The sequence below is a fragment of the Bufo gargarizans genome, chromosome 5, assembly GCF_014858855.1.
Source record: "Bufo gargarizans isolate SCDJY-AF-19 chromosome 5, ASM1485885v1, whole genome shotgun sequence".
Lineage (NCBI taxonomy): Eukaryota > Metazoa > Chordata > Amphibia > Anura > Bufonidae > Bufo > Bufo gargarizans.
In genome coordinates this window covers 476,122,226-476,143,678 of record NC_058084.1, presented here as the reverse complement: position 1 = coordinate 476,143,678, position 21,453 = coordinate 476,122,226, and the positions used below count along the sequence as shown (strand labels likewise).

At 47.8% G+C, this 21,453-nt stretch overlaps 1 protein-coding gene across 2 annotated transcripts in view; it reads left to right on the top strand.

Moving 5' to 3' along the window:
• Positions 1–12,107: 12,107 nt before the first annotated feature.
• Positions 12,108–21,453, top strand: part of GLCCI1 (glucocorticoid induced 1) — a 48,954-nt gene continuing 39,608 nt past the window's right edge. Inside the window, exon 1 of one of the 2 annotated variants that reach the window (XM_044295875.1) lies at positions 12,108–12,504. In XM_044295875.1, the coding sequence (XP_044151810.1) occupies positions 12,216–12,504 (289 nt within the window). In that variant the 5' untranslated portion in view covers positions 12,108–12,215. The remainder of the gene's footprint in view (positions 12,505–21,453) is intronic. The other variant, XM_044295876.1, reaches the window with a different exon arrangement.

Genomic DNA, 21,453 nt, shown 5'->3' with positions numbered 1-21,453 from the left:
GACAGAATAATAGTTATAAATCAAACTTTCACTTATTAATACTTGGTTGCAAATCCTTTGCAGTCAATTACAACCTGAAGTCTGGAACGCATAGACATCACCAGACACTGGGTCTCATCCCTGGTGATGCTCTGCCAGGCCTCTACTGCAACGGTCTTCAATTCCTGCTTGTTCTTGGGGCATTTTCCCTTCAGTTTTGTCTTCAGCAAGTGAAATGCAGCTCAATCGGATTCAGGTCCGGGGATTGACTTGGCCATTGCAGAACATTCCACTTCTTTCCCTTAAAAAACTCTTTGCTTGCTTTTGCAGTATGCTTTGGGTCATTGTCCATCTGCACTGTGAAGCGCCGTCCAATGAGTTCTGAAGCATTTGGCTGATTATGAGCAGATAATATTCCCGGAAACACTTCAGAATTCATCCTGCTGCTTTTGTCAGCAGTCACATCATCAATAAATACAAGAGAACCAGTTCCATTGGCAGCCATACATGCCCACGCCAGCACAGCAACCTCAAAACACATAATGTAAAATGGCTGCCTGATCGGGTTCTGTTATAGGGTTGGGGGTATGTCCATGTGCTGAAACGTCTCAATTGGCTGTCCTGTCTTACCTGATGGATGTCTCATGGGTCAAGGTTCAGCGCAATGCAAAAGAATATGGCGAATGCGAATATCGCCATATGTTCGGCGAATCGTAAACACGCAAAGTTCGCCGCAAAACCACCGCAGGGCGAACCGCAAGGCCATCTCTACATCTGACCACAGACACGTGGTCTAGCAAACACGGGCAGGGAAGGTACATAACTTTTACTGCCCACTGGGTGAACCTTCTGACGGCCGTCAAGCATGTAACCCGTGGCACCCATGTGGATTTGGTGTTACCGCCATGGATTGCATGCAGGCCTGCCTCTTCTTCTCCTCCTCCTACTCCATCCTCCGTCTCCTCCTCGGCTGACTCCTCCTTTTCCACTGCGCCCCTCAAGCTCCCCAGAACCTATTCGACGTGCCAGGTGAGATGTTGCCATGCTGTGCTGCGGCTGTTGTGCCTGGAAGCCAAGAGCCACACCGGTCCTGCTATCCTTTCAGCTTTGCGGTCACAAGTCGATCAGTGGCTAACCCCACTCAATTTGACAGTTGGTAAAGTGGTGTGCGACAACGGTGCCAATCTGCTGAGTGCTCTGAAACAGGGCAAAATGACACACGTGCCATGCATGGCACACGTCCTGAACTTAGTCGTGCAGCGATTCATTGCCAAATACCCCAGGGTCCAGGACGTCTTGCGGCAGGCCAGGAAAATCTCTGGCCATTTTAGAAGATCTTACATGGCCATGTCTCGCCTTGCTGACGTTGAGCGGCGACACCACCTGCCCGTCAGATGTCTGATTTGTGACAGCCCGACGCGATGGAACTCCACCTTGTATATGCTTGATAGGCTGCTCCAGCAGCAACGTGCCGTTAATGACTACCTGTACGAACTTTGCAGCAGGACAGGTTCTGGAGAGCTTGGTTTCTTTTCACCGCGCCAGTGGCTGCTCATGAGCGACGCATGCAGACTTCTGCGGCCATTAGAGGAGATCACCAAACTGGTCAGTCGCAGCCAGGGCACCATCAGTGACATTGTACCTTACACCTTCTTTCTGGAGCGTGCATTGCGTTGTGTCATTGATCAAGCCATCGAGGAGCAGGAGCTGGAAGATGAGGAAGTCGCAATGCTGGATGAATTCCCTGGGGGGGCTACTCCATCTGAGACAAGTCAGAAGTAGTCTGAAGAGGAGTCAGAGGAGGATGGTGGCTGGGGGGAGGAGGAGGGGGAGCAAGAAGAGCTGGCTTTAAACTTTTCAGGGATCCCTGGTGTTGTCCGTGGATGAGGAGAACGAGGACGACACCGTCGAGGCCGCTCCACCGCTTCAAATTTAGTGCAAATGGGGGCCTTCATGCTCCAGTGTTTGAAAGAGGGACCCCCGTATAAAAAGCATAAAGGGAAAGGACCAGTACTGGGTGGCAACGTAATTGGACAAACAAAATGGCAGACATGTTACCAGCATCACAGAGGGCTGTCAGAATGCAGCATTTCCAGGCCTTGCTACGAGAGATGCTGCATTCTGCTGTTGCGGGTGCTGGCAGAGGAATTTCCACCCACAGCGAAACAAGTGCGGGTACCAATCCTACCGCGCCTGCAAGAAGAGGGCAGTTTAAAGATGTATTGGTCACTTAGAATATGAGATCATTCTTGCAGCCAACCGATCGACAGCCGCCCTCTGTATCCAGCCTCAGGGAACGCCTAGACCAACAGGTGTCCGACTACATCGGGTTAACGGCCAATGTGGACGCTCTGAGAAGCAAGGAACCCCTGGACTACTGGGTGTGCAGCCTTGACCTGTGGCCAGAGCTGGCACAATTTGCCATGGAACTCTTGGCTTGCCCCTCATCGAGTGTCCTGTCTGAAAGGACGTTCAGCGCAGCAGGGGGGATCGAGACATAGATCTCAGAGGACGACCACGTGTAATTGAATTTCCTCATGCCAGCCCACACATATCTGCCACCACCCAGAACAAATAATGGTCCTTGCCTTATATATACAGTGGCATAAAGGCCTTTTATGTCAGGTGAATGCCTAATTTTAGGGGCCTGTACTGGCCGACAGTAAAATTTTTCATCTCTAGCCACATAATCACACCCCTGTCTCACTCATTATGGTGGCGTATGAACCGCATTCACCATAAGAACCTTCTAATGTCACAGGGTTATGTGACTGTGCCCCCTTATACCCTGCATTGTGCCCTCTTGTCATTCCCTGTACTGTGCCCTCTTATACCCTTTTATCCAGTCACGGTATGGCGGTGTTATCCTGTCACTGTACAGAGGTGTTATCCGGTCAATGTATGGCGGTGGTATCCAATAACAGGATGGCCATAACTGTATCCCTTTCCCTGCCCACGCCATTCTTTTTTAGACCTGGCATGAGTAGGAAAAATTTGCAGATTGCGGTGCTGAGGACCTTATATGTGTCAGAAATACACCTAACATAGACGTATTTCTATATAATAAATGACCCCCTAATTGTATTATTATTCGGGGGTAGGGCTAATATCTTTATATTATATACACTCACCTAAAGAATTATTAGGAACACCTGTTCTATTTCTCATTAATGCGATTATCTAGTCAACCAATCACATGGCAGTTGCTTCGATGCATGTAGGGTTGTGTCCTGGTCAAGACAATCTCCTGAACTCCAAACTGAATGTCAGAATCAGAAAGAAAGGGGATTTAAAGAGGACCTTTCACTACTCTACAAACTAAAAACTTACTATACCTGTGGGCAGAGCGGCGCCCAGGGGTCCCCCTGCACTTACTATTAAGTCTGGGCGCCGCTCCGTTCGCCCGGTATAGGCTCCGGTGTCTGCGCTCCCTCTGACTGATTTCTTGTAGGAGGCGTCTCCCTTGCTGCACTGCTGGCCAATCGCAGCGCACAGCTCATAGCTAGGCTATGAGCTGTGCGCTGCGATTGGCCAGCAGTGCAGCAAGGGAGACGCCTCCTACAAGAAATCAGTCAGAGGGAGCGCAGACACCGGAGCCTATACCGGGCGAACGGAGCGGCGCCCAGACTTAATAGTAAGTGCAGGGGGACCCCTGGGCGCCGCTCTGCCCACAGGTATAGTTAGTTTTTAGTTTGTAGAGTAGTGAAAGGTCCTCTTTAAGCAATTTTGAGCGTGGCATGGTTGTTGGTGCCAGACGGGCCGGTCTGAGTATTTCACAATCTGCTCAGTTACTGGGATTTTCACGCACAACCATTTCTAGGGTTTACACAGAATGGTGTGAAAAGGGAAAAACATCCAGTATGCGGCCGTCCTGTGGGCGAAAATGCCTTGTTGATGCTAGAGGTCAGAGGAGAATGGGCCGACTGATTCAAGCTGATAGAAGAGCAACGTTGACCCTAAGTTCACACCTGAGCGTTTTACAGCGCGTTCAAACGCGCTGTAAAACGCTCAACACATGAAAAGCAATGCTTCCCTATGGGAATGGTTCTCATCTGGGCGTTTTACAGCGCGTACGATCGCGCTGTAAAACGCCCGACGCTCAAACAAGTACTTGAGCTTCTTTGGGGCGTTTTGATGCGCGTTTGTGGCCATAGGACACTGCAGTCAATGACACAAACGCGCGTCAAACGCGCGTTTACTATTACAAAAAACGCGCGTCAGAAACGCGCGTCAAAAACGCGCGTTTGACGCGCGTTTGGGAAACGCTCAGGTGTGAAAGCAGGGTGACTGAAATAACCACTCGTTACAACCGAGGTCTGCAGCAAAGCATTTGTGAAGCCACAACACGCACAACCTTGAGGCAGATGGGCTACAACAGCAGAAGACCCCACCGGGGACCACTCATCTCCGCTACAAATAGGAAAAAGAGGCTACAATGTGCACAAGCTAACCCAAAATTGGACTGTTGAAGACTGGAAAAATGTTGCCTGGTCTGATGAGTCTCGATTTTTGTTGAGACATTCAAATGGTAGAGTCCGAATTTGGCGTAAACAGAATGAGAACATGTATCCATCATGCCTTGTTACCACTGTGCAGGCTGCTGGTGGTGGTGTAATGGTGTGGGGGATGTTTTCTGGGCACACTTTAGGCCCCTTAGTGCCAATTGGCCATCGTTTAAATGCCACGGGCTACCTGAGCATTGTTTCTGACCATGTCCATCCCTTCATGACCACCATGTACCCATCCTCTGATGGCTACTTCCAGCAGGATAATGCACCATGTCACAAAGCTCAAATCATTTCAAATTGGTTTCTTGAACATGACAATGAGTTCACTGTACTAAAATGGCCCCACAGTCACCAGATCTCAACCCAATAGAGCATCTTTGGGATGTGGTGTAACGGGAGCTTCGTGCCCTGGATGTGCATCCCTCAAATCTCCATCAACTGTAAGATGCTATCCTATCAATATGGGCCAACATTTCTAAAGAATCCTATCAGCACCTTGTTGAATCAATGCCACGTAGAAGTAAGGCAGTTCTGAAGGCAAAAGGGGGTCCAACACCGTATTAGTATGGTGTTCCTAATAATTCTTTAGGTGAGTGTATATTCTTGTGTATTATTCTGTGCCCTGTATTTCCCAGTAGAAAATGATCCTTGGGAAATACAGTCCTCATCACTGACCACCAGGACCAGGTAGCGCTCTGTCAGTACATGGCGACCTCCCCTCTCTCCCACGCTGCTCTGCTATGTACTGGGGCTTATTCTGACACTAGGGCTGGGTTCACATAACATTTTTGCCATCCATTTAATGCATAAGAAAAATGTATGCGTTAACAGATGCCTCAGACTGATGCCCTACAGTGGCGTCCGTTCACCATACAGTTCCATGGTAGAATTTACGATAACATATGCATTTTTTTAATGGACTCTGCAGGATACAAAAATGTGGAGTGCTGCACATTTGTGTACATCAAACCGACAAGAAATAAAAAATGTCTAGGCTCCAGCAGGGCACATTTTTGAGAGTTTCCCTTTAAGACGCATAAAAATGGCCCCTGATTAAAATACATATTTGTTGTGGGAATTTTTGCCAATGATCCCCGCCTGGTATGTCACTGTCCATGTTGTGGGACTATTTGTGCACTCGTAGTTTGTATTTGGTGGCTGCAAATATGACCTGAAGGTTTTTCAGGTTCGCCTCCTATTAAAGTCAATGAGCGCGATGCGAACGCGAGGTTGGCGGACATTTGATCGCGAACGCGCGTTCTCGAAGTGTCCCGGCCGATGTTTGTCCATCACTAGTCCCAAGACTGGGACTGTACTTTCCCCAACACCTGAATATGCAGTATGATACCCTGTCTATGTTATTGAGTTGTGCAAACAATTGACTAAAATACATTCTTGAGTCTTTTCCTCTCTCAGATCCTGGGGAACGTCCAGGCCGGCACACCATACAGCCTGGTGATTTGGTGCTGGTAAAAAAGTTCGACAGAATGAAGCCATTGGAGCCGAAGTGTGATGGACCCTACTAAGTTCTGTTGACTACAGACTTCTCAGTCAAGTCGGAAGGGAAGCCTACATAGATCCACACCTCCTACTGCAAGAAGGCCCAAGAACCCGAAGAAGGGACCTGATATTGATAATATATACAGTACAGACCAAAAGTTTGGACACACCTTCTCATTCAAAGAGTTTTCTTTATTTTCATGACTATGAAAATTGTAGATTCACACTGAAGGCATCAAAACTATGAATTAACACGTGTGGAATTATATACATAACAAAAAAGTGTGAAACAACTGAAAATATGTCATATTCTAGGTTCTTCAAAGTAGCGACCTTTTGCTTTGATTACTGCTTTGCACACTCTTGGCATTCTCTTGATGAGCTTCAAGAGGTAGCCACCTGAAATGGTTTTCACTTCACAGGTGTGCCCTGTCAGGTTTAATAAGTGGGATTTCTTGCCTTATAAATGGGGTTGGGACCATCAGTTGCGTTGTGGAGAAGTCAGGTGGATACACAGCTGATAGTCCTACTGAATAGACTGTTAGAATTTGTATTATGGCAAGAAAAAAGCAGCTAAGTAAAGAAAAACGAGTGGCCATCATTACTTTAAGAAATGAAGGTCAGTCAGTCCGAAAAATTGGGAAAACTTTGAAAGTGTCCCCAAGTGCAGTCACAAAAATCATCAAGCGCTACAAAGAAACTGGCTCACATGCGGACCGCCCCAGGAAAGGAAGACCAAGAGTCACCTCCTCTGCGGAGGATAAGTTCATCCGAGTCACCAGCCTCAGAAATCGCAGGTTAACAGCAGCTCAGATTAGAGACCAGGTCAATGCCACACAGAGTTCTAGCAGCAGACACATCTCTAGAACAACTGTTAAGAGGAGACTGTGTGAATCAGGCCTTCATGGTAGAATATCTGCTGGGAAACCACTGCTAAGGACAGGCAACAAGCAGAAGAGACTTTTTTGGGCTAAAGAACACAAGGAATGGACATTAGACCAGTGGAAATCTGTGCTTTGGTCTGATGAGTCCAAATTTGAGATCTTTGGTTCCAACCACCGTGTTTTTGTGCGACGCAGAAAAGGTGAACGGATGGACTCTACATGCCTGGTTCCCACCGTGAAGCATGGAGGAGGAGGTGTGATGGTGTGGGGGTACTTTGCTGGTGACACTGTTGGGGATTTATTCAAAATTGAAGGCATACTGAAACAGCATCTTGCAGCGGCATGCTATTCCATCCGGTTTGCGCTTAGTTGGACCATCATTTATTTTTCAACAGGACAATGACCCAAAACACACCTCCAGGCTGTGTAAGGGCTATTTGACCATGAAGGAGAGTGATGGGGTGCTGCGCCAGATGACCTGGCCTCCACAGTCACCGGACCTGAACCCAATCGAGATGGTTTGGGGTGAGCTGGACCGCAGAGTGAAGGCAAAAGGGACAACAAGTGCTAAGCATCTCTGGGAACTCCTTCAAGACTGTTGGAAGACCATTTCAGGTAACTACCTCTTGAAGCTCATCAAGAGAATGCCAAGAGAGTGCAAAGCAGTAATCAAAGCAAAAGGTGGCTACTTTGAAAAACCTAGAATATGACATATTTTCAGTTGTTTCACACTTTTTTGTTATGTATATAATTCCACATGTGTTAATTCATAGTTTTGATGCCTTCAGTGTGAATCTACAATTTTCCTAGTCATGAAAATAAAGAAAACTCTTTGAATGAGAAGGTGTGCCCAAACTTTTGGTCTGTACTGTATATATCCCTTTCCTCAGTTTTGAAGGCAGTAAAACACAGTCAAGTCCAACTGTGTTGTTTCATCAAGATGAACCAGGAACTGTTAAATTTGACTTTTGCAGTGTAGTGGACCGTTGGACAGATGATAGACAAGACCCTTAGCTCTGGTCTGATAAATACATCTGTGTGACAGGAACTGACCCAGACTATGGTAACCACGCTGTTTTTAGATATGACCATACAGACTGTGGACATTGGGAGAAGGTGGGATGGAACACTAGTCCCAAGGACTGGGGATATATATGCCAGTGGAGGCCACTTCTAGAACCAGCAAAGGTGAAAATTTGTTGCAAAGAATGACTATCCTAAAGGGAACACCACCAAAGAATTGTAAAATTAATTAGTGTAATCCCCTTTTCCTGTCCATCTAAAATCCAGTTCGACAAGATTTGGGAATATATATATTAGGAGCATGGATAAATGGCAAATTTAAAATAATGGTAAGAAAATAAACCTCAGAGTCCCATTACATCGGTGGCTCCTAGCCCTCTCCCTATAATTGGAGTCAAATATTTGGCCAATTTAAGATATGAGGACAAATTAGCTTTAGAGACAGGATTTTCAGACTCCAATCTGTGGGTGGAATAGATGAGATACACGGCGTCCACCCAGAACTGCTCCTCTTGCATAGTTTGTGTGACAGACAGACCTCGTCTGGGCACAGTTCCTTTCCCCATGGATAACAACACAGGTCTCAGATGTATACTTTCAATGTATACTGAAAATGTCTGACAGGTGTAAATACCTCAAACAATTATATCCCTCAGTAAAGAAAGGAGACCCAGTAAGCTATGGGATTACCCCATAGCCAGTGGAGTTGGGTAGTCTCCCAAAGGAATATTGTAAATACTTGATAGAGGTCAACACCCCACCATACAATGACGCCTTGTTCAAAAACCAGACAGAACAACTCCCAGATGTCTACTGGTTGTGTGAAGACATGAACGTGAGACCTAGGTTACAGATAGCATGGAAGGGACAATGTGCCCACATCAAAGTTCTGATACCATTCCACATTTTTGACCAACCAAGATGGGAACAAGCTGTGAGAGCCACTCGATTAATAGGTGTCCCACGAGGAGTCGCTGATGAGTTTAAGGCCCGAGATCAGGTAGCAGCGGGATTTGAGTCCCTAATTCCTATTATTACCGTCAATAAGAACGTAAATTGGATCAATTATCTTTACTATAACCAGCAGAGATTTGTGAGTTATACCAGAGATGCCCTCAAGGGAATAGTGGAACAGCTAGGCCCCACTTCTGCTATGGCCTTCCAGGATTGCATGGCCCTAGATATGACTCTAGCAGAGAAGGGAGGTGTATGCAAAATGATAGGATCCTCCTGTTGTAAAAATACCGCGCTAGATGGGGCCTAAAAGGCCTCACTGAATTGTCAGATGAATTAGCCAAGAACTCTGGGCTAAAGAACCCATGGGACTCTGTGTTTGGGTGGCTGGGTGACTGGCAAATGGCCCTCAAACCAAAAGGTATGGCTATATTGTGTATTCTTATAATCCTTGCCTTAATTGTGTGCTGTGTGGTTCCTTGTGTTTGAAAAATCTAGACGAGAACTATTGAAGAGGCCACTCCAACTATGTATGCTGATTTCCCACTATTGGAGGACGAAGAAACCAAAAGACTCGAAGTCTAGAACCCAACAAGAGTCCTATCACTTAGTAGCACTCCATATACATATATTCCATATTAGGGACAGAAGAGAATCTGACTTTCCATTATGCAAGTCCATTAACAGGGAGTCTATCTACTAGGGATAGTTTGTCTCCAAAGTGGTGAAGCAACCAGCAGGTACAATGGAACAGATTTCAGGTTTTGTAGAGATCAGGGATAACGTCAGGCCACATGAAATGGCTTCAAAAGGGGGGACTGTTGTGGATGTCATTATAGTAATGTGAAGCCATTGCAATATGGCGATGACATCATGAGCCACACCTAAGGTGCAAAGCTTTATTTTAGTATTGTAACCAATGGAACAATGACATGAGCCTCAGCAGAGGAGTGCCCTCTCTGATGTGTATATATATATACTGCTTAACTTCCTAAATAAATGAATTCTGCTTTGATGCTACAAAGTGTCAGTGTGGTTCTTCCGTGTACGACAAGCTAACAGCTTGTAATTTGGAGCAGACAGTCAATAGAGCAGCACAACTTGAGTGCATCCTCAACAGCATGGGCAGGACACGTGGATATAGTATGGGCAGGACACGTGGATATAGTATGGGCAGGACACGTGGATATAGTATGGGCAGGACATGTGGATATAGTATGGGCAGTACATGTGGATATAGTATGGGCAGTACATGTGGATATAGTATGGGCAGTACATGTAAATACAGTATGGGCAGTACATGTGGATATAGTATGGGCAGTACATGAGGATATAGTATGTGTAGGACACGTGGCTATAGTATGGGCAGTACACATAGATACAGTATGGGCAGGACATGTAGATATAGTATGTGTAGGACACATGGATATAGTATGGGCAGTACATGGATATAGTATGTGTAGGACACGTGAATATAATATGGGCAGTACATGTGGATATAGTATGTGTAGGACACGTGGATATAGTATGGGCAGGACATGTGGATATAGTATGGGCAGGACATGTGGATATAGTATGGGCAGGACATGTGGATATAGTATGGGCAGGACATGTGGATATAGTATGGGCAGGACATGTGGATATAGTATGGGCAGTACATGTGGATATAGTATGGGCAGTACATGAGGATATTGTATGTGTAGGACACGTGGATATAGTATGGGCAGTACATGGATATAGTATGGGCAGTACATGTGGATATAGTATGTGTAGGACACGTGGATATAGTATGGGCAGTACATGTGGATATAGTATGTGTAGGACACGTGGATATAGTATGGGCAGTACATGGATATAGTATGGGCAGTACATGTGGATATAGTATGTGTAGGACACGTGGATATAGTATGGGCAGTACATGGATATAGTATGGGCAGTACATGTGGATATAGTATGTGTAGGACACATAGATACAGTATGGGCAGTACACATAGATATAGTATGGGCAGTACACATAGATACAGTATGGGCAGTACATGGATATAGTATGGGCAGTACACGTGGATATAGTATGTGTAGGACACGTGGATATAGTATGGGCAGTACATGTGGATATAGTATGGGCAGTACATGTGGATATAGTATGGGCAGTACATGTGGATATAGTATGGGCAGGACATGTGGATATAGTATGTGTAGGACACGTGGATATAGTATGGGCAGGACATGTGGATATAGTATGGGCAGGACATGTGGATATAGTATGGGCAGGACATGTGGATATAGTATGGGCAGGACATGTGGATATAGTATGGGCAGTACATGAGGATATTGTATGTGTAGGACACGTGGATATAGTATGGGCAGTACATGGATATAGTATGGGCAGTACATGTGGATATAGTATGTGTAGGACACGTGGATATAGTATGGGCAGTACATGTGGATATAGTATGTGTAGGACACGTGGATATAGTATGGGCAGTACATGGATATAGTATGGGCAGTACATGTGAATATAGCATGTGTAGGACACGTGGATATAGTATGGGCAGTACATGGATATAGTATGGCCAGTACATGTGGATATAGTATGTGTAGGACACATAGATACAGTATGGGCAGTACATGGATATAGTATGGGCAGTACATGTGGATATAGTATGTGTAGGACACATAGATACAGTATGGGCAGTACATGTGGATATAGTATGTGTAGGACATGTGGATATAATATGGGCAGGACATGTAGATATAGTATGTGTAGGACACGTGGATATAGTATGGGCAGTACATGTGGATAAGGCATGTGTATAACATGTGGATATAGTATGGGCAGGACATGTGGATATAGTATGTGTAGTACACGTGGATATAGTATGGGCAGGACACATAGATACAGTATGGGCAGTACATGTGGATATAGTATGTGTAGGACACGTGGATATAGTATGGGCAGTACATGTGGATATAGTATGGGCAGTACATGTGGATATAGTATGGGCAGTACATGTGGATATAGTATGTGTAGGGTAGGACACGTGGATATAGTATGGGCAGGACATGTGGATACAGTATGGGCAGGACGTGTATACTTTGTGGATATAACCTCCTGCTTACGTTGCTGACGTCATTAAACTATTTTACGCTACAATCTCCACTCGTCCCCGCCTCCCTCTCATTGGTCGGGGCTCCTGCGTCAGGATTTGAATCCGCCTTCTGATTGGCCATGGCGCACCGCCTGCCGCCGTGAGCGCCGCCCCCTTACCTCCTCACCGCTGTGTGTCAGTCGCCGGCCATTCGGGGGCCGCGCGGAGGAGCTGCGTCACGGGCTGTGGCGGGGGAGACCGTGCATCTAGCCGCCGTCATGTCTTCCACTCATCCCCGAGTGAAGCGCGGCTCCGGCTCCCCTCCGAACGGCTCAGCACGCCTCCTTCAGCCCATCCGGGCCACCGTGCCCTACCAGCTCCTGCACGGCAGCCCCAGCCGCTCCCCGTCCGCCTCTGTGGGGAGTAACACCGAGCCGGGCCCCCCGAGTCCTTCCCCACCTTCTCCGCTGCTCCCACAGCCTCACAGCAGCCCGGAGGCGGCCAGAACCCGGAGGAGGAGGAGCACGTCCCCGGACAGGAGGAACGCCGCGTCCCCTGGGAGCAGAGGTGAGGGCAGCATGGCGCCGAGCACACGTATGCAGCGCCCCATCTGCCGAGCCTGCGGGCTGCCCCTCCGGCTCTAGAGCGGGGCTGGAACCCGGGGCTCTCCAACTCCCAGCGTGCCCTAAGACACAGGATCAGTCAGAGCATGCTGGGAGTAGCAGTTTTGCAACAGCTGGAAGCCTCAGGGTGGGGAGCACTGCTCTAGATCTTCAGATCCCCAGCCCTACTCTAGAACCTCAGGTAGGAAGGCCTAGAGTATACTGAGATCCCCAGTCCTGTTCTAGAACCTCGGGTAGGAAGGCCTAGAGTATACTGAGATCCCCAGTCCTGTTCTAGAACCTCGGGTAGGTATGCCTAGAGTATACTGAGATCCCCAGTCCTGTTCTAGAACCTCGGGTAGGAAGGCCTAGAGTATACTGAGATCCCCAGTCCTGTTCTAGAACCTCGGGTAGGTATGCCTAGAGTATACTGAGATCCCCAGTCCTGTTCTAGAACCTCGGGTAGGTATGCCTAGAGTATACTGAGATCCCCAGTCCTGTTCTAGAACCTCGGGTAGGTATGCCTAGAGTATACTGAGATCCCCAGTCCTGTTCTAGAACCTCGGGTAGGTATGCCTAGAGTATACTGAGATCCCCAGTCCTGTTCTAGAACCTCGGGTAGGTATGCCTAGAGTATACTGAGATCCCCAGTCCTGTTCTAGAACCTCGGGTAGGTATGCCTAGAGTATACTGAGATCCCCAGTCCTGTTCTAGAACCTCGGGTAGGTATGCCTAGAGTATACTGAGATCCCCAGTCCTGTTCTAGAACCTCGGGTAGGTATGCCTAGAGTATACTGAGATCCCCAGTCCTGTTCTAGAACCTCGGGTAGGAAGGCCTAGAGTATACTGAGATCCCCAGTCCTGTTCTAGAACCTCGGGTAGGTATGCCTAGAGTATACTGAGATCCCCAGCCCTGTTCTAGAACCTCGGGTAGGTATGCCTAGAGTATACTGAGATCCCCAGCCCTGTTCTAGAACCTCGGGTAGGTATGCCTAGAGTATACTGAGATCCCCAGCCCTGTTCTAGAACCTCGGGTAGGTATGCCTAGAGTATACTGAGATCCCCAGCCCTGTTCTAGAACCTCGGGTAGGAGGGCCTGCCCTAGAGTATGCACAGACTGAGCATTGCTGGTCTAGAACTGACCTCGTGGTCTAGAGAGCAATGCATGCAGGTGGCATTCTGGAGCAATGCATGAACTGACTCTTGTGGAGCAGCGCTGGCATGTGAGGTTCTCTTGCAGCGCTTGCACTTGTGGTTCTGCAGCAGCGCATGCACTTTAGAGCTGGGGATTCCACTACTCTGAAGCTTAAAAAGTAAAATCTGGTGCTATAACTTGGTTTCAGAGCAGGTGTTGCGTCTGCAGCTCTAGAACAACCTTAGAATGTGATAAGATCTGGGGGGGGTAGATGCTTGGGGCTTGAAGGGCAGATTAGGAACTTGTAGTTCTTGGACAGTTGTGTTCAGGATATGGAGGACTAGACTGAGCATGCCGCTGTCTGAGAATACTGGGAGTAGCAATTTTTTAACAGATCTGGGTCATCCGATCCCTCGCCTGGTCGTAGAACCTCAGATAGCTGGGTCTAGAATCTATTCTGCGCAGTATTTTTGGGCACAGCTTACGTTCTAAATTCTAGAATTGGCCTGGTGATCTGGAGAGCAGTGCATACACTTGCAGCTCTAGAGCATTGATGGTCTGGAGTAGATGCTTGCCACCTCTTGGTCAGGAACGTGTAGTTCTAGAGCTGTTCTGCCATTTGTGTTGCGGAACTGTGCTGGGATATGGAGGTCCCTAACCTCTGTGGTTTCCAACCGTTCTAAAACTACTATGCCCAACATGTAACGAGATCCTGCAGCAGCTGTCATAGAAGGCTGTGGCGAGCTGCTTCTTTATTTTTTTTTTTTTTTTGGGACATGTTGGGGACCACTAGTCTAAAATACATTCTAGAACTTGTACGGTGATCTGGAGTAGGTGTTGCCACCCTTTATGTATAAGTCAGGAGTAATGCATACATGTTGAGCTCTTGTGGTTCTAGATTGACTCTAGAACTCAGCACTTTAGATCTAGGGATATGATGGTGCTAGGCCTCGCAGTTGAACATCAGTTGCTAGTTCCAGAGCAGGTGGAGTTCTGAAGTTCTAGAGCCATCTTTGTCCAGGCAGGTTGAGAACTTCAGTTCCAGAACAGAGCTGAGAGCACTCCCATCATCCACTGTGGTGGTCTGCAGCTGCTTTGTGCTTATGTTAATGTCTTAACGTATAACCCTAATACCCCTCGGGTCCAGGAAGCTGAGATATGAGGAGCTGTTTGTTGGGGTCCGTTCCTGGTGACCACCTGGCCCCTCCGTGTTACGGCTCCAGCAGCTCTACAAGGTGAGAACCTCGCCCAGCAGCTCCTCCTATCTCAGGTTCCTGGACCCGAGACCTGCAGGCGGTGCTGGGAGCAGCAGAGTAGGAACTCTTCATATCCGGCCTCTGCTATACAGGCTTCCTCTCTCCTGCCGGCCCTGTCCCTTTAAGACTCTGTTGAAGGCCCTTGAGGTGATGACACCAGATTAGAGCCGGCCTCGTTCAGGGCGATTCTTCTCGTTTTCGTCTCGCTACAGGCGCGTCTGAGAATTCGGAAGGATGGCAGCCATGTAAAAGTTGTGTTTGTACTGATGTAGAAGAGCTGAATTTGTCATTTAACTCTTTGAAACTGCATTTTTTTTATATTTTTTTGCATGCCCTACAGTGCTAAGAGAAATCATGACATTGCCAGTGTATTGTGCCGATTCAGCTCTGCTATGTACGTTAGGTGGATTTACATAGGACTGCAGGGACTCCCTGGTGAGTTAACATGGTAGACATAGAAAACAATTGACAGACTCTACAATATTATCCATGGTTTCATCTAGGGCTGCAGCACAAACTTGGCACTGCTTCATCTGTGCACTCTGATAAAATATTACTTCTGGTCTCTCCTGGGACTGCAACACAAATTCGGCTCTGCTACATCTGTGCACTCTGCACAAAATTATCCATGGTTTTATCACCTAGGTCTGCAGCACAAACTCAACCCTGCTACATCTGAGCACTCGGTGGTATAATATTACTTGTGGTTTCACCGAGGCCTGCTGCAGCACAAACCCGCCTCTGCTACATCTGAGTATGCTACGAGTTCATGCTGTGCTTTCCCACAGGTCTGACGGATGATGCAGTGTGGTGTCATTTCCAGAGTGTGTTCTGTGGCTTTAGGTTTCCTTTACACTCGCGTTTTGTACGGATCCGTTCAGAACGGATCCGTTTGTATGATCCGTCTTGAACACCATTGAAAGTCAATAGAGGGCGGATCCGTTTTCTGTTGTGCCAGATCGTGCCATAGAAAACGGATCTGTCCCCATTGACTTACATCGTGTGCCAGGACGGATCCGTTTGACTCCGCATAGTCAGGCGGCCAGCAAAACGCTGCAAGCAGCCTCCAGAGCGGAATGGTGGCGGAACGGATGCATTCTGAGCGGATCCTTTTCCATTCAGAATGCATTAGGGCAAAACTGGTCCGTTTTGGACCGCAGAGCCCTGAACGGATCTCACAAACGGAAACCAAAACGCCAGTGTGAAAGTAGACATAGGACTGCAGCTGTACCCACTGTATCGCAGGGCGTAGAATAAACAGCTGACCAGCTCGGCTCTGCTGCATATTAGTATGTTGTCTTGGGTTTGTCTCTTTAATTTGCCGCCGCGGCTCTGACGTCAGTCCCAGATGACCCGGGCTCTAATAACGCCGCCGCCGTGCAGCTCTGTGGTGACATCATTCATAAAACCCCAGGGACCTATTTACCAAGGTGAAAGCAGAGAGCGCTGCGTAATTAGAACCCCCCCACACTACTTAATTGGTCTGTAACGTCGCCTGAGCGTCTGCAGGTCCGGGGTGTGCACCGTACTGATGCCATATTTAGTGGCTGGTATTGGGTTTTGCTGGTTTTACTTTTCTGTTGAATATTTGATTACTATTTTATTTTTCTATTATGTATTTTTTTTATAGTTATGTAAATTAAAAATACCGTATATACTGGTAAATAAAGACACTATATAATTTAAAAAAATACAAATATATTATCTTTTAATTATGTATTATATATTTTTATTATACATTTTATATATTTTTTTAGATTCTGTTTAATTTTTCTTTAATTTTATTATAATTCTTTTTTCATTATTATATATTTTTTCATATTTTTCAGCATAGAATCAGAATGGACATCTGTGTAGTGCAGTGTTCTCCAACCTGTGAATCTCTTGTGGTTGCAAAACTACAACTCCCAGCATGCCCTGACAGCCAGTTATCACCACTGAGCTTTAGGTGAGGGTTAGTTGCCAAGGTTAGAGGTAGGTGGTGACTTCAGCTCTGCAGTGGTAGGTGGTTGATGTGTTTACCCCACCTTCAGCAGACTTTTTTTTACTGTTAAAGGAGTTCTCCAATCCTTTATATTGATGGCCTGTCCTCAGGATAGGCTGTCAGTACCTGATCGTTGAGGGTCTGACACCCCACACCCCCGCTCTATAATAACAGCGCCGTCCTTTGTGTGTAGTGGCCGTAGCCGTTTACTGCAGGGCTGCACACATGGATGGGGCTGTGCCGTTCCGGCTATAGAGCTGCTGATCGGCGAGGGTGCGGCCTGTTGGACCCTTGCCGATCAATCTAAAAGGACCAGAAATTCAAGGTTTGTTTCAGCTCCTTCTTGTGATGGATTTGGCCTGGTGATTGGCCGATCCATCGCTCCTCGATCAGCTGCTGTAGCCAAGCAGGCATTCTCCCTGCAGCGGCCACTACAGGGGAAATGTGGTATTACATGCCAGCCATTCTGATGAATGTAATCTCATGTGCCTGGAGAGAAGGGGTGCGCAGTTAGTCCCCACCAATGTTTCGCTGGTTGTGACCATCACGGACAGTCTTCTGTCTGACCCCTCCCCAAGTGGTGACTTGCAGCACAGAGCCGGAAATTGGTCAAGACATGAAACGCACACGCTGCCCAGTAGCTGAAAGATTCAAAAATATTCCAGAAACTCCTAGTATCCATAGAGTAACGACGTCGGGGGCATCAGATGAAAACCTGTCTCTAAAGTTCCCCATCTGCTGCTCGGAGATCTGATAGATGTTTTCTGGTGGATCCTTCCATATACCTGCATGCTTGTCTGCATAGGCCTCCTGTGTCTTGGCGGTTGCAGGGGGAATGCTGCCTGTCTGCATAGGCCGCCTCCATCTTGGCGGCTGCAGGGGGGTGCTGCTGGTTTGCAAAGGCTTCCCCTGTCTTGGTGGCTGCAGCGGGTACTGGTCTGATTTGCATAAGTGTCTTCCATCCTGGCAGCCGCAAGGGGTTTTGTTCTGGTTCGAATTCCAGCATCTTGCAAAGTAGTAGAGCACGTGCCTATTGGGGGAGCTATACTGGTTTGCACGGGCTTCCTCCATCTTGGCGGCTGCAAAGGGAGCTCTACTGGTTTGCACGGGCTTCCTCCATCTTGGCGACTGAATGGGGAGCTCTACTGGTTTGCACGGGCTTCCTCCATCTTGGCGGCTGAATGGGGAGCTCTATTGGTTTGCGCGGGCTTCCTCCATCTTGACGGCTGCAGGGGGAGCTGTACTGGTTTGCACGGGCTTCCTCCATCTTGGCGGCTGCAGGGGGAGCTGTACTGGTTTGCACGGGCTTCCTCCATCTTGGCGGCTGCAGGGAGAGCTGTACTGGTTTGCACGGGCTTCCTCCATCTTGACGGCTACAGGGGGAGCTGTACTGGTTTGCACGGGCTTCCTCCATCTTGACGGCTGCAGAGGGAGCTGTACTGGTTTGCACGGGCTTCCTCCATCTTGACGGCTGCAGGGTGAGTTGTCTCTACCTTTAAGTGCAGCCATGATTAACATTTTCCACTGAGCCTTAGACCCGCAGTAAACCCCCGTTCGTTATAGCGCGGTCACCACACTTTTGCGACACGTGACTTAATGAAATTCACCTCTCACTAGTAAATACTGTCATTCTGGCCTACACTTGGCACCAAGCACCACAGGGCACGCTTCATATTTTCCGTGCTATGTGGCATGTGTAGGAGGAAGGCCGCCATACTGCTGTCCTGGCATCGGCACCAGTCGCTCCTCCCGCTCTCCACAACACACTGGACACGTTTTTGAAGTGCTGGCGATCTTTTGTGTACGAGACGCGAGCTTGTGCAATCCTCCGCAGGTCTTTCTGGGCTTGCATTATGTGGTGGTTGCACATTTCCTCTTTGTCCCCGTTTGTCCTTTATGCAGTTGCTGTGGCAGTGCCGATGTTTGAGGTTGTCACCGGTGTCAGTGATAATGGCCGGGCCCCCGGTTGGCACGCCGGCACTTTTATTCCAGCACTGTCCGAAGTGAAGACTGTTTTTTTTCTTTACACTTATTTTTTTTTTATATATATATATATATTTATTTTATTTTTTTACTCCTTTTATTCTGTTATTTTTACCAGTTTTCAATAGTAAATGTGTACGTATCTTTTTATTTTTTTTATTTGCACATTCCACTATATCTGTGGTTAGCTCTGGGGTCTTGGGTTCAAATCCCAACCATGGCACAACCTCTGCCTGGAGTTTGGATGTTCTCCCCACCTTGTGAGTGTTTTTTTTTTTTTTTTTTTTTTTTTTTTTTTTTATCCTTCTGGATTAAAAGGGTTGTCGTCCCTAAAAATTAAAATTGCTGACCACCAGCTCTTATTTTCATGAGACCTTTGTTCCAGCTCTGAGGTTCCTGTCCCGGTTCCCCCAGTCCCCGATAGACCAGAAGTGGTGACAACCCATCCATGGTCAGGTTGACCGTTGCATCCATTCACTGAGTCTCAGCGGTCACGTTTTGCTCCGGAACATGCCACCCCACTTGTGATCCCCTGGAGTTGGTGGGGGGTTTGGACAACATTTAAATTTGGCTTGCGACCCCCGCAGGGACCGATGTGAGTGACGACAGCACCGCAAAATGTCGGCGCTATATAAATGAATGAATTAAATATAGATGTTTCTGCTCACATCCGCGTCGCAGGTTCCGTTTGCGGCTTCCTTTGCAGATGCAGTCGAATTTGCCAGCGTGCAGCAATGTTTTTCAGGCAAAGTGGTGGACTCTGATTGCAAGCCTAATACACATGGCTGAGGTTGTGCAGGAGAGTGTGGAGGCTGTTTGGCCCCTGGGATGCTCCCTGCATGCAGGAGTCTGATCATTGCCACCCAGCTTTCCTAGGAAGAGATGATAGCCTTTAAGAGGGTGACTGTACGCACCGGTGAATGTTCTACGTCTTTATCCTGAAAGGGCCGCACGTGCTTCAGCTTGAATTTTTTTTTTTTTACAAGGGCATGCCTCAGACAGCCCCGCGCATGTCTGCTTGGGATAATAGGGGGCACCTCTCGGGTGGAAAACGATCCCAAGGTCTGTGTGTAAAGAAATACTCGCAGAGAGCTCGCCAGCGAGAGAGAAAGTGAACCCGCCCTTGAGAAAAATCGTTAGGAGCGTCGTGGAGGCCCGCGCCTGAATGCAGAAGGTGGGTCTGAGCGGTTCTGGCCTACGTCGGCCGGTGTAGCAGAGCTGAGTCGTGTTTGCAGTTTGCAAACTCTTCTCTGCTACGTCTGTAAGTAGAGACAGGATTAGGTCCTGTCTGTCGAGCAGATGGCAGAGGGACCACGAGGCTTGCAAGTCGGCAGATGCCACCTGATAATCCCAGCGGGCTGTCCGCGGCCTCTCTGTGGCCGGCATGTGCTGCAAGTGTTACCCCCCGAAAATGTCCTTCAGTGATGTGAAGGTTAAGGTTCACATGTGGCGGATATTACGCCTTGCGTTAGAGTGCCAGCAAAGTGGATGGCATTCTATAAAATCCCACCTACAGTCTCCAGCAAAATCTGCGTCAGCGTGCGGATTTTCCCGTGGGATCGCCTGGCATTTCCGTAATTTGATAGACGTGGATTTTGACGTGCTTCCAATTGTTTTCAGTAGGAAAATGCTCCATTTCTGTGTATTTTATTTCTTCTCCACGTGGAAAATGGAATTGTACATTACAGGAAAGTATTGACATGGGACTGCTTCGCATGTATGGAAACTGCTGTGGGTGGCCTCTGTGTATTGGTCCCGTTTAGTGGATTCTGGGTCAGTTCTGGTTTGGATTTCTGGTGCAGGTCAGTATTTCCGCTGTGTGACCGTGCCCTTGAAGGGGTTCTCCGAGATCGGGCACTAATGTCCATGCTTTAAAGGGGCTCCCCGGGATTTTCCTAATGATGGCCTATCATCAGGATAGGTCATCAATCGGTGGGTGCGACTTAAAAAATTGCTTTAAAGCGTATCTGATCCAGCATCCAACTGTGCCATCACTGCTGCTGGCCAGTCAGCGGCCTCAGCAGTGACCTATGCAGGAGGATCAGCGGTCACGTGCCGTTCCTGGGGCATCACCAATCAGGCCATTGAATGGCTGGCGGGGGTCACAGTAGATGGTGCCTCACACTTCCGGACCAACGGTGCCCATGGACATTACTCCTTTGCCTCTCCGAGCCCCTTTAATGTGTTCCACCTGTTTCTGGGAAAGCTGGGTGAAGAGCATTATGGCTGGCGTTACAGCTCCCTCGCGGTTCCTTGTCCGGCCCCTGAATGGCGGACATGCCTGGCCGACGCAGCGTCGTTGCATCCAGTTTACGGCTGCGGGTCCGGGAAGAGTCTGAAAAGTTGTGTAGCTTCTAGTTTAATGCGTTCCAGTTCCTCGCCCTTTAAACATCCTGGACTACACCCTGACGTGTAAACTGAAGGAAATTCTTTGCAGACTTTGCATTTTTTTTTCTGCCTTGTTGTCTAGAATGTTTCCATTCCCTGACTGCAAGCAGAGATCCTAAGAATGGTGAATAATTGATACACAAAGTAAATTAAGAAAGTTGCAGGACT